The sequence below is a fragment of the Ailuropoda melanoleuca genome, chromosome 9, assembly GCF_002007445.2.
Source record: "Ailuropoda melanoleuca isolate Jingjing chromosome 9, ASM200744v2, whole genome shotgun sequence".
In the NCBI taxonomy this organism is placed as follows: domain Eukaryota; kingdom Metazoa; phylum Chordata; class Mammalia; order Carnivora; family Ursidae; genus Ailuropoda; species Ailuropoda melanoleuca.
In genome coordinates, this window is record NC_048226.1 from 35,069,686 (window position 1) to 35,082,586 (window position 12,901).

At 43.7% G+C, this 12,901-nt stretch overlaps 1 protein-coding gene across 7 annotated transcripts in view; it reads left to right on the top strand.

The window, feature by feature from the left end:
- Positions 1 to 12,901, top strand: part of CHD7 (chromodomain helicase DNA binding protein 7) — a 128,329-nt gene that overhangs the window by 108,353 nt on the left and 7,075 nt on the right. For 5 of the 7 annotated variants that reach the window (XM_011220367.3, XM_002915716.4, XM_034668104.1 and 2 more), the window contains exons 23-33: positions 2,230 to 2,319; positions 2,774 to 2,877; positions 4,205 to 4,334; positions 4,741 to 4,813; positions 5,008 to 5,065; positions 5,767 to 5,995; positions 6,244 to 6,452; positions 6,576 to 7,247; positions 8,286 to 8,446; positions 10,607 to 10,834; positions 11,060 to 11,503. In XM_011220367.3, the coding sequence (XP_011218669.1) occupies positions 2,230 to 2,319; positions 2,774 to 2,877; positions 4,205 to 4,334; positions 4,741 to 4,813; positions 5,008 to 5,065; positions 5,767 to 5,995; positions 6,244 to 6,452; positions 6,576 to 7,247; positions 8,286 to 8,446; positions 10,607 to 10,834; positions 11,060 to 11,503 (2,398 nt within the window). The remainder of the gene's footprint in view (positions 1 to 2,229; positions 2,320 to 2,773; positions 2,878 to 4,204; positions 4,335 to 4,740; positions 4,814 to 5,007; positions 5,066 to 5,766; positions 5,996 to 6,243; positions 6,453 to 6,575; positions 7,248 to 8,285; positions 8,447 to 10,606; positions 10,835 to 11,059; positions 11,504 to 12,901) is intronic. The other 2 variants (XM_019795817.2, XM_034668102.1) reach the window with 2 other exon arrangements.

Genomic DNA, 12,901 nt, shown 5'->3' on the forward strand with positions numbered 1-12,901 from the left:
ACAGTTCTGTTGCTCTGTGTGGCCCTGAGCTGGATGCAGGGGCAGAAGATGGTCACTAGTGGGATAGCCAATCCAACGTGGATGAGGTCTGGGGACTCGTTAGTCTGCTCTGTCGGACTTATCGGTTGCAACCTCCTTAGGGTCAGAGCCCACCTTCCGTCTACTTTGTTATCTGGCTGGTACCACTGAGATTGCCAGTTGCACTGGTTTGAATTTTTTGATCTAGAAGAAAGGTGACATTCACAGTTGGCTCATAAAAGTCTCTGCATAACTGAAATTCCTCCCAAAGAAGAAAATTGTGTCTTCTGTCAAAAGAGAGAAAAACCATTCAGATATTTGCCACTGTGCTGTGCTGAGTTTTGTTTAAAAAAAGAGAACCCTGGGGTGCCTGGGTAGTGTAGTCGTTAGGCGTCTGCCTTCGGCTCAGGGCGTGATCCCGGCGTTATGGGATCGAGCCCCACATCAGGCTCCTCTGCTGGAAACCTGCTTCTTCCTCTCCCATTCCCCCTGTTTGTGTTCCCTATCTGGCTGGTTGTCTCTCTGTCAAATAAATAAATAAAATCTTAAAAACAAACAAACAAACAAACAAAACCCTGCCAAAGGTGGAGGGTATTCCCTTTGGAACTACCCTTTCTGAGCATCCTCTATAAGGAAATCCTGGCCGGTAAATTCTTCCTAAGCAGAGAAGAAACAAGGTTCCAGCCACGGAGGCCCATACTGTTAGTTTTCTTCTGCCCGTTCAGTGTGGCACAACCAATTTTTAATCTTATCAAAAGAAAAATGTTAAAAAATTAAAACGAAATACCCAAAATGACTGTTTATATTGGAGCTTACCTAGCCTCTCACTTTGTCCGTCTAGATCCCATGTTGCTCAAAAGCAGACACACCGGGTGGAGAGGCAGCATATCAGGGGGTACCTACTCATGTATGCGGGAGTGTCTGTTTTGATGAAGCTGCCCCTAGTTGTCATTTTGACGTTTTCAAGGACCCCTGCCGCGTCCCAAGAGACATCGTGAGGTGGTGGGGTCAGAAGGCCTAATCCCAAGTGGTCCACGCTCAAGGTGACTCTATGGCCTTGGATAGGTCACTGGTCTTTTGTTACCCTCAGCTTTCTCATTTGTGAAGTGGAAATTAGAACATGCCCCACTTCATCATAGGATTATTGTGAAGATCAGATGAGCTAGTACATACAAATGTGATGTTAGCTGTGAACCATCCGCTAAGTGTGTGATGGGATGATGCAGCTAGGGAAACAGCATTTAGTATGATCACTGACTCATGGCCAAGGAGGTAAGTCTGCAAATCCCAGTCCTGAAAGCACATCAGGGGCGGTCCAGCAGGAGATGCCAGCCTCAGAGTAGACATGGGCCTTTGGGATTTACCAGGTGGGCTTTACCGAAAGAATTAAGTTTAAGCCATTGAGGAATTCCAAGTGATATTGAAAATCTGGTTCCTAGAATTTCATGGGTTTTGAGAAGCTGATTTTTTTAAAATGATGAAGAATTAGACATTGAAATGTCCAATGAATTGGACACATTTTAACCTCCTTTGTGTCATTTTTGTTATTTTCTAAGGTACAACCTAGGCTTCCAGGTGATATGAACTAGAAGGAATAAAAAATGTTTCACACTCCTTAAGGGAGACGAGTGAGGACCCACCCCTTACCCCACCCCCATCACCATCTTCCTTTCTCGGAAGCAAAGTTGTATAATCTGAAAAACCTGACATTCCATATTGAGGGTTTATTGTAAGGTAGTAAAACCAGATTTTATATCTCGTTTATTCCTACAACTTCTGATGTGTTTCCAAAAATGGTATTAAGGCAGCAGCTGAGGAAATTTTATGAGATAATGAAGCAGAACAGTTACTGAAAGCCATCTGCTCAGTTGTTTACAAACTTGCTTCAATACTTCAGAGGCAATGGTAGGGTACGTGTCTAAACTTCACAAGCTGCACTAGGTAGGACTAAATGAAGTGCGCCCGGGCTGGGCTGAGCTCGGTCCCTCTCTGTGCAGTGTGAGCGGTTGCCAGGCAGGCCTGTTGGAAGCCAGCAGAAAGCACCACACAGAGGTGATTATGTGCCACCATCTGTCACGCTTCAAGCCTACCATACAGCATGGCTAATCAGCCTTGGCAGGATGATGGATGAACAGCAGCAGCTGCCAAAAGCCACTGTTGGCAAACAGTCCCGAAGTTAAGAACTTTTCCCCCCTCTGTCTTCCTCTCCAGGGTCCTGCTGCGTGTCCGCATGCTGTACTACCTAAGGCAAGAAGTTATAGGAGACCAGGCAGATAAGATTTTAGAGGGTGCTGACTCAAGGTTAGTGCAAGTGCACGCTACTCTGTACCTCCCTGTGATGACCCTGGCGGTCGGAAGGCACCGCCAATTGTGTTTCGGAACCCTCATAAACCATTAGTGGCTCATCTCCTTGTTTGCACCTGGAATGCGATTCTTACCCTGCGAGTGTGGGGATGCGGAGGGAAAGTGTGTTCGTGTGTACGTGTTCCATGGGAAAAGGTGTGAACTATGTTACTGGCGTTCTGACGTGACCTTTAAAAGGAGACGCTGTGCGATGAAGTCCATTTCTGGCTATGGTAGAAAGCGACTGGCGCTCACACCCTTTCTTTCAACCTTTGCTCAATGCCCCCCACGATGCTCAGATGCTTGTTGCAGGAAGGGGGCATGCGAGCCTGTGTATCTATGTTTGTAGTTACTGGGGATTCTTTTTTAATATCATGTGTGTTTAAATACTGTGTGGACGGTGTCTTTATAGTGAAACTGATGTGTGGATACCTGAACCCTTCCATGCTGAGGTCCCCACAGACTGGTGGGATAAGGAAGCAGATAAGTCCCTCCTAATTGGAGTGTTCAAACACGGTAAGTGGTGTTTCCGTTTGACCACATCTTGACTGTGTGGCTTTGTTGTTAGAGCTCTTTGCATATTCTTTTCCAGAGTCATAATATTAATGAGGATAGTTCCAAAGGACTCTTGGCTTCTACCATTTTCCTGTACTAAAAATCTAATATGAACTGTAAATATCAGATGCTGTTTTTGAATGTTTGTTGAGTATTTGAGAAGAAAACATTTCTTTCTTGGCTGTAAATAAAACCAAAACCATATTTGTTTTAATAATAGCCAAGTTGTCCTATAGCTCTCCCTAAACTTTGCTTCTAGCACGGCTCCCCTTGCTAGCTCTGCCAGCCCGTGTCAAAGTGGACGGTGGGCTTAACCTCTGCTATTAATCTCTACAAGTGCCTCCTGGGCTTTGTTCCAAGCAATATTTCACAAATGTCAGTGCTGAGAACTCACGGCTCCCCTGAGTGGGATGCTGCCTTGTTAACTTTGAAAGGCTGGGGATGCAGAACTGGCATGATATATACAGTGAGCGATTCCTGATTATAATCCCAATTCTCTGGAGGTCGCGGAGGTATTCTCAGCAGCCCAACCTGACTAAAGGGGAGAATGATGGCTTATAAAACCTTTCATGATTACAGTTTGGCTTGCGGCTCTCCAGCAGTTAGGAGCGGTGTGTTGTAGTACACATCCTAATTGAATTGTGCTGTTCTGCCTACGTACTGCAGCCGTGTTTGGTGAGCTCAGCCTAAAAATCATTTTCCCGCAGTGCACTGTTGGGATCTGCCATTTTCCATCTAGTCAACTTGGGCAGTCAAAAAGCAAATTGCAGTTTGAAAAGCATAGAGGGAACAGTGTCATCTTACTGACATGCATCATCCTAAACCTGATAAGACAGGTTCGCTGGCCTTACGTATACAGGGATTTTCAGCCAGCGGTGCGCGTTCCTGCAGGACTGGAGCCATTCGCAGGAGGACGGGGTGGGCGCGGAGTGCCCTGCAGAGGTCGTAAAGGAGCATTAGGAAGCCTTTTAAATGTCAAGCAAAATTAGATCTTGGGGAAAATAGGGTCAAAAATCTTCCCAGGCATCTTGAACGCAGTGAGCTTGAACCTGTTTCTCTGTTCGTGTCTGTGGTCATTCGGATACCCTCCCTGAACTGTAACATGACCCCCCAAAATCTGCCCCGTAGTGAGCATTCTGTGGAACGCTTTACTAAAACAAGGTTCATAAACGATCATCTCCATTGAGAGCCTAACGTGGTGTATTATGGCAGTGCTGTGATTTTGTGAATGACGGCCCTTTTGCTGTTCTTGTGCATGTTCTCTGTGGGCTGGTGGGGGACGGCACAGGCTACGAGAAGTACAATTCCATGCGAGCTGACCCCGCACTGTGCTTCCTGGAACGAGTTGGTATGCCTGATGCCAAGGCCATAGCTGCCGAGCAAAGAGGAACAGACATGCTAGCAGATGGCGGTGACGGGTAAGAAGGACATTTAAAAATTTTAATAAACTTTATGTCAGTGTCACATCTATTGGCAGGGTTCAGTCCTTACCCTGCGCGGTGCACTACATTGCATCTGGTTTGAACTTCAGTGATGTTCGCCAGTGTGGTCTGTTTATGTATCGTAATGATGATTTAAACACAATATATTTTCCAGATCATCTGAAACCTGTTTGTTTTTTCCAAATGATGACACTTTCCCCCACCCGCCCCTTCCCCCATGGCTGCACGATTTAAGCACTGATCACGTTGCCTTTGATGTCAAACCCAGAATTAAAAGTAGCATCAGGCAGAGGATTAGTCCTTCCCAAGCCCCCCCCCCCCCAGTCTCTTGCTTATCTGCACAATTTAAACTTTTTTTTTTTTTTTTACAATTTGAATATAGGGGAGAATTTGATAGAGAAGATGAAGACCCAGAATATAAACCAACTAGGACGCCATTCAAGGATGAAATAGATGTAAGGACTTGAGTATATGAACTTTTACAGCACCACTAAAATATAATATAATATAATATAACATAATATAATATAATATAATATAAGCCCATATAAGACTTGTTAAACTGTATAGATAATGGCCATTTCTTTAAAAGATAAAGCAAAATGAAACCCCAAATTAAAATAATTCTGTTTCTTGCTTTGCTTTTAAGGAATTTGCAAATTCTCCTCCAGAAGATAAAGAGGACTCCATGGAAATACGCGCCACAGGTGAGGCTCCGTACAAGCCCCCGGAGCAGAGCAAACGTGTGCTGTGCAGACACAATTCATGTACCCGCACTTGTGCCGCTCAATGACGATGGATTTGACGTGTTATTTCTTCTGTGCTGACTCGTCCCGTTGGCGAATAATTTTAATTCTTGTTTATCGTGGATTTTTCATTACATTAAATTTCTTTGATGGAATCACTACTTTTTGGATTAAGATACTTTATATATATTTATATACCAGTTAGGGGAAACTTTTAAGCATCTTTAGAACTGTGTCTCGTGGGAGTAGGGCATTTGCTAGGTATCTGAAATATTGCAGGTTTATAGAATGTTGACCTTTTCCCTAATGTCAAATGATTAGCTACCAATTATGTGATTATGTTTTACATCCGAGATTATCATTATAAGTACATTACAGGAGAGCACCCTTATATTGTAGTTCATGGCATAAAGTATGTTTCTTTACATAAAACTGATAAGTAAACTTGCTTCTCCCCCGCCCCAAGGAGTTAAAAAAGAAAACAGTTTATAAGTTTCATACTAATATTATCCTTTATTTATATTTTAAAAATGAGAGCGCTGAGATGCCCTTTCCCACACTGTCATTTGAATGTTAATGAGTCATCTTGTTTTGATGGAAAATCCTGTGTATTGCAAGATTGCAGCTACACATTTCAGAAATCTTTTTTCCACTTCCCCCAGGCAAGCCCAGTGAGAGTACTGCTGAGTTAGGCCAACTCTACTGGCCCAACACCTCAACCCTAACTACCCGTCTGCGCCGGCTCATTACTGCCTATCAGCGCAGCTATAAAAGGCAACAAATGAGGCAAGAGGCTCTAATGAAGACTGACCGGCGGAGGCGACGGCCCCGGGAGGAAGTGAGAGCGCTAGAAGCGGAAAGGGAAGCTATAATATCTGAGAAACGGCAAAAGTGAGTTTCTTCAGGGTTTTACTCAGCTCCTGGGACGGGCCTCTCTTCTGTGCCCTTCTCGGCCAGCAAGAGGCAGGAATCACGTCTCAGACGGTGATCAAAGAAAGTCTCAGTACATCAAAGCCATCTGTCCCCCCACCCCAGCATAAGTACTGTGCGTTAAGTTTTGGGGAAAAGAGGGAAAGAATGAATAAGCTTTAAGCCTGTTTACTCAAGTACAGTTCAAGCTAATGTCTTCTTGCTCACAGGTGGACAAGAAGAGAAGAGGCCGATTTTTACCGTGTGGTGTCTACGTTTGGAGTTATCTTTGACCCCGTGAAACAGCAGTTTGACTGGAACCAATTTCGAGCCTTTGCCAGACTTGACAAAAAGTCTGATGAGAGTTTGGAGAAATACTTCAGTTGTTTTGTGGCCATGTGTAGGCGAGTGTGTCGAATGCCCGCTAAGCCAGGTGATGGTAGGTTCTCTTTGTAACAAAAGTTCTATAACAAAAGGCCAAATACAGTGAAAAACAGAGCGTGAGCAATTTAAAGCATACTTAGGGTTTTTCCAAGTGAATACAATTGTTTTCATGTTACAGAACCACCCGACCTCTCCTCCATGATCGAGCCAATCACGGAAGAGCGTGCCTCTAGAACTCTCTACCGCATCGAGCTGCTGCGGAAAATACGCGAACAGGTTCTTCATCACCCTCAGCTGGGAGAGAGGCTGAAGCTCTGCCAGCCGAGCTTGGATCTGCCAGAGTGGTGGGAATGTGGGAGGCATGACCGAGACTTGCTGGTTGGTGCTGCTAAACACGGGGTCAGTCGGACGGATTATCACATCCTCAATGACCCCGAGTTATCTTTCTTGGATGCGCACAAAAACTTTGCTCAGAACAGAGGGGCCGGGAACATGTCCTCCCTGACCCCACTGGCCATTGGATTTGGCCAGACTCCTGCCGTCCTCTCGTCTGCTCACGTTCAGGAAGAGAAGGCGACAGGACAGAGTGAAGGCAAAGCGGAGGAGTCTGGAAGCACGGCCGCCCAAGAGAAAGCTGAGGGGAAGGAAGAGGAGGAAGAGACTGACGGCGGGGAGAAGGACAGTAAGCAGGGATGTGAGGCCGAGGCCAGCTCTGTAAAAAGTGAACTGAAAGGGATGGAGGTCAGTGCAGATACAGGGCCCAAGTCTATTTCAGAAAAGGGTTCTGAAGAGGACGAGGAAGAAAAGCTGGAGGATGACGATAAGTCAGAGGAATCTTCCCAGCCTGAAGGTAATGCCGTGCCATCCGGGCCTCTCTCCCCATTCCACCGCGGCAGCTGTGACAGGCCATGACAGGGGCTCTTGTTTATTTTTTAAGGGTAGTTGGTGTACATTTTCTTCTGCAAATGGATGATTTCAGGTTATGCTTAGGTGTGTGTTTTGCACCCATGCCACGTGTAAACACGGAATTTCGAACGACTTAAGCTCTCAGAAGAGTATGATGGGCACGTAACAATTTCTGGGGGTTAACTTGGGGCGCCTGGGTGGCTCCCGTCGGTCAGGCGTCTGCCTTCGCTCAGGTCATGATCTCAAGGTCCTGGGATCGAGTCAGGGAGCCTGTTTCTCCCTCTGCCTGCCGCTCCCCCTGCTTGTGCTCCCCCCCCACCCCGACAAATAAGTAAATAAAATCTTTAAAAAAAAAAAAAGAATAGGGGTTAACTTTACAGTATCAGTGTATTAAGAATTCCAAATGATTTTAATTTGGACAATTAAATACGAAGGAAAAGAGTCATTCACTGGCTAAATATGGTAATTATTTTAAAACAAATGATGCTTAATTTTAGTTTTAAGTCAGAAGTAAAGGTAGAAGTAGAATCTGAAAATAACCAGTTTTCTTTCTAAGTCGCAGTTAGTTTGCTATTCCTGACACCCAGTAAAAACAAAGCCTCCTATTGTACCATGGACTGGGGCCGGGGCTTGGTACTCCGGCCAGTTGTCAGCCCTCTTTCCTGTGTGGAGAGGCTCTTGGGTCAGAGACTTGGTTGTCATTCCGCCTCCTCTGAGACATATGTGCTCAACGTCAGATAACTAGTGATGTCACCTACCCAAGCCCGTCTGCTGCTTCATCCATAAAGTGAGAATGACACCATGTGTATGAAGGGGCCATCACCAATTTAAACAAGATAGTAAGATGCCTAATGCCATCCTAGCCATATAGTAGGTTCTCAGTAAAATGGAGCTGATTAGTATTCACGTTTTTCCCATGTCCTCTCCCAACTTTTTCGGTGATACTCTGGTTGTGAGTAATGCACATTAACTCATTTCTCAGCAGGAGCTGTCTCTAGAGGGAAGAACTTTGATGAGGAAAGCAATGCTTCCATGAGCACCGCTAGGGATGAAACCCGAGATGGGTTCTACATGGAGGATGGAGACCCTTCAGTAGCTCAGCTCCTTCATGAAAGAACGTTTGCCTTCTCATTTTGGCCTAAGGTTGGTGGGTTTTTTGTTATTTTGTTTCGTGGACCAAAAAAAGTAGTGTACAGGAAATCATTCTAGATTGATTTTTTTAAAATAACTTTAAGGTGAACTTTGACAGTGTATGAAGACTGAGGATTTTTCTCATGTTTTAAAATCTGTGCAGTACTTTTGCAATAAGATAGGAAAGGTGACATGAAGGAAAAATAAGTAGAACGCTTTGTATGAATCTTCAGCTCCTTGAGGTTTTTTAGTTTGGTAATCACATTGTCCAGAAGAGTATATGGATTGTTGTTTCCATAGACTTACCTTTTAGCAAAATGAAATGCATGGAGCTTGCTCGCTCGCTTGCTTTCTTTCTTTCTTTCTTTTCTTTTCTTTCCTTTTTTTTCTTTCTTTCTTTCTTTCTTTCAATTTTTTTCTGTTGTAGTAAAAACCACATAACATGAAATTTTAAGTGTGTAGTTCAGTAGTTATAAGTACATTCATACTGTTGTAAAACAGATCTCCAGAACGTTTTTGTCTAGCATGGCTGAAACTTCAGACCTACTGAACAACTCCTTCTCCTTTCCCCTCAGCCTCTGGCAACACTACTCTACTTTCTGTTTCTGTGAATTTGACTACTGTGGATACCTTGTCATATACGTGGAATCATGCAATATTTGCCCTTTGAGGGCTCATTTATTTCACTTATTTTCATCTTATCTTCAAGGTTTATCCATATGGTGGCATGTGACAGGATTTCCTTCCCTTTTAAGGCTGAATAATATTCCATTGTATGTATATATCACATTTTCCTTATCCATTCATCTGTCCTTGGGACATTTGGGTTCCTTCCCCGCCTTGGCTTATTATAGTGCTACTGTGGACCTGAGTGTACTAACATCTCTTTGAGATCCTGCTTTCAATTCTTTTGGATATATACCCAGAAGACGGATTGCTGGGTCACATTGTGATTCTATTTTTAATTTTTTGAGGAGCCTCCATACTGTTTTCTGTAGCAGTTATACCATTTACAATCCCACCAACAGTGTGCAAGAGAAAATGTGTGGACTTTTTAAAATGTGTGTTTTAGTTTTTTTTAAGTCGAAAACAAACTTCCAGATTTAAGACATCTTCATAGGTTTGGAAACCAATACTCTTCTTAACTTGGGAGAGGGTGGGCTAGTGACCCATTTGCTCCAGTGCATTATGAGATAATTCCAAATGTGGTTATCTGTAACCAAAACAAAATGGAAATTACTTTTTTGGCTACTAGCTTAATTTTGTAATAAATCCGTATTTAATTTGGGTCTGCTCTTCAGGGTGGGGACTTAATCATCCTAATCACCATAACAGGGCTGTCTGGTTTAAAACAAACAACACAAAAACAAGCTTCAGTTGACTCACCCCCAGGCTGCTCTTCCATAGCAGTAGTTGTTTAAGAAACAATGGGAAATTTTTAGCTGCAGAGTGTACTCTCAAAGACATTTTTTTTTTCTCTATATACCCTGTTATGCTGATCTCCCTTACTGAGTATAGAACGGAGGTTCCCAGATCAGTCAAAAGGTCTATCGTAGCAGACACTTTTAATCTATGGAAACTGGGCCTAAGAGCTGTAATTAGAAATTTTTAATGTACACGCTTCAATGAAATTTGAAGTGATAATAGGTGGGGAATGCAAATTGACATTCATTAGGTGTTCCTAGGTTAGTGCCCATTTCGTAATGCTGAACTTTATTAATAGTGACGCTAATGATGTCCCACTTCCTGGGACAGACTGCGATCCAGCCCACGGATCTGAAGCACCCAGCATCCAGAAGCTAAATGCAGGGTTCCATTGTTGTCCGCTGGTGTCCACCAACAGTTCTTTAACTTGAATAAAAGTTACCTTTGAAATATTTTAGAGGTGGCTATGGAATGCTTCCTAGTTTATGTATGTGATCCAGTGTTCAAATTTAAAAAATTATTAAATTTTCTGTGTTGGGGCCACCTTTAGGACCTTCTAGCAGAGCAGAGCAGTTTTTGCAGCTTTTGTTTATTTACTCGCTTGGTATTTTTGTTTTCTTTTTACTTTTTGCCCACAGACTGGGTTTTAAACCACTTATGCTATTTAGCATCTTGATGGGAATATTTATCTGGTAATTTTCACCATGTCTTTATTACAATTTCATGTGACTTTTCTTCTCCCTCCAGGACCGAGTAATGATAAACCGATTAGACAACATCTGTGAAGCAGTGCTGAAAGGCAAATGGCCGGTAAACAGGCGCCAGATGTTTGATTTCCAGGGCCTCATCCCTGGTTACACGCCACCCACCATGGACAGCCCCCTGCAGAAGAGGAGCTTTGCCGAGCTCTCCATGGTCGGCCAGGCTAGCATCAGTGGGAGCGAGGACCTCACGACTTCTCCTCAGTTGTCAAAGGTAAGTTTGTTTTGCTGTTTAAAGGCGAGCACTCTAAATCATCACTCAGTCTGGGAGCTCGCGGCTCACTGGTCCTCCTTGGAATTAAGGTGGCTGCCATTTCCTCAGCTCTCTTCAGCAGTTACAAATGTTCAGTTCCTGAAGCTTCTTGTTCTTTCTTTCTGAAATCCAGCCTGTATAGCAGATGCGGTTTGGGCTCATTATTTCGTTGGAATTTTTCAATAGGAAGACGCCCTGAATCTCTCTGTCCCTCGCCAACGGAGGAGGAGAAGGAGAAAAATTGAAATCGAGGCCGAAAGAGCTGCCAAGCGGCGGAACCTCATGGAGATGGTTGCCCAGCTGCGGGAGTCTCAGGTGGTCTCAGAAAATGGACAAGAAAAAGTTGTAGATTTATCAAAGGCCTCAAGAGAGGCAGCAAGCTCTACCTCAAATTTTTCATCTCTTACTTCAAAGTTTATCTTGCCTAATGTCTCGACACCGGTGTCTGATGCCTTTAAGACTCAGATGGAGCTGCTCCAGGCAGGCCTGTCGCGCACACCCACGAGGCATCTGCTTAATGGCTCCCTAGTGGACGGAGAGCCTCCCATGAAGAGGAGGCGGGGAAGGAGGAAAAACGTGGAGGGTCTTGATCTGCTTTTCATGAGCCACAAACGGACGTCATTGAGTGCAGTAAGTTCGGGAGCTCGCTTCCCTTGTGTGTGCCCACAGTGGCAGCCAGAGTCCTGCCATTCTGACGACGCTGGCCTGGGCTCCTCTCACTGATGGGGTATTAAAGCTGGCTTCTTCCACTAAAGAAACAGGATCACAATGAACAGTCATGGTTCTGTGCTGAAAAATTGTGTGGAGCATTGATACAGATCACTCGGCCTGAACCAAGTGTAGCTTGAGGATTTATTCCTCCCAAGCTCCTGATATATTGATTACTCTCAGAAGACTAGCCCAAAACAAAAACATGTTCTTCTGAGCCTGTAATTGTTATCTCTGAATTCCTGAGGCGGAAAAAGCTTCTGCTTTTAAAAATAATGTTGTTTGGAGCCTGGCATTTATTAGATTAGTATAAATGTTTCGTTTCAGACTTAAGATTTGTGTGCATTACAAAGCTAGTGATTGCTAATTCTCCTACCTCCATAACTGTAGCTGTTTTTAAAATCTCAACTGAATAAAGATCTGTGATAGTTTAGGTTTGTATGAAATGTATGTGCCAATGGATTTTGACATTTTCTTTTTCAGTTCAAACAACGAGTGTAGTGTAATCAAAATAACTCTCTTCCCTAATCTTCTTCAACCATCCCACTTAAAAAATGCGCTGCCTACGCAATGACGAGGGTTTTACCCCCAAAGAACCTGATTACGTGTGGTCCCTTTTTAAAGGACACATTAGTACTGGGTATCTTAAGCCTTATCGATTTGGAACCCGAGGAACCCGAATTGGCACACTGGTGCTGGAGCTTGTCTGTGCACGAGCAGCCAGTGCTCCAAACAATGGGCCCTTTCCCTGCAGGTCACAGTTTGGGAAATGGTGAAATTTGAAACCGAGAGGAGGGGAGGCGTTTGTTTCGATATTTTTTATTTTTTCCATTCCTATTCTTATTGCTTATTTTCTATTTCTTGAAACCTCCAGAAAGTTTAATAACTTAAGTAAGGGTAGTAAAAGGTGGGGTTGAGTTAAAGTTTAGAAATGACAAAATGGCATTCACTGGAATTTGCCCTCCGGTGTGGGGTCTGATTGAAAGAGAAGCATCTGGGTGATTAAAAAGTTAATTTTCAAAATTTGTTGCCATGCACCAATCACAGTAACAGTCATTTTTGTTGAGCATATGATTACTTTTAGAATCTTATAAAAATACACCTTGTAATGGATCAGCTGTGACTGCTTATTCCAGAAGTAAAAAATTGCCATTTCTAGGTGTGTGGTCCCCAGCGTTGTATCACTAGCGATTAGCCTCCACACGTGAAACCACCAAAACACATCAAGCCACTTGATAGATTTTGTTCCCTGAAATTCCTTCCTCCATAAGCAACAAGTTAGTGAGTTTCTGCATCTCATGCTTTTGTTTACTCTTGGGT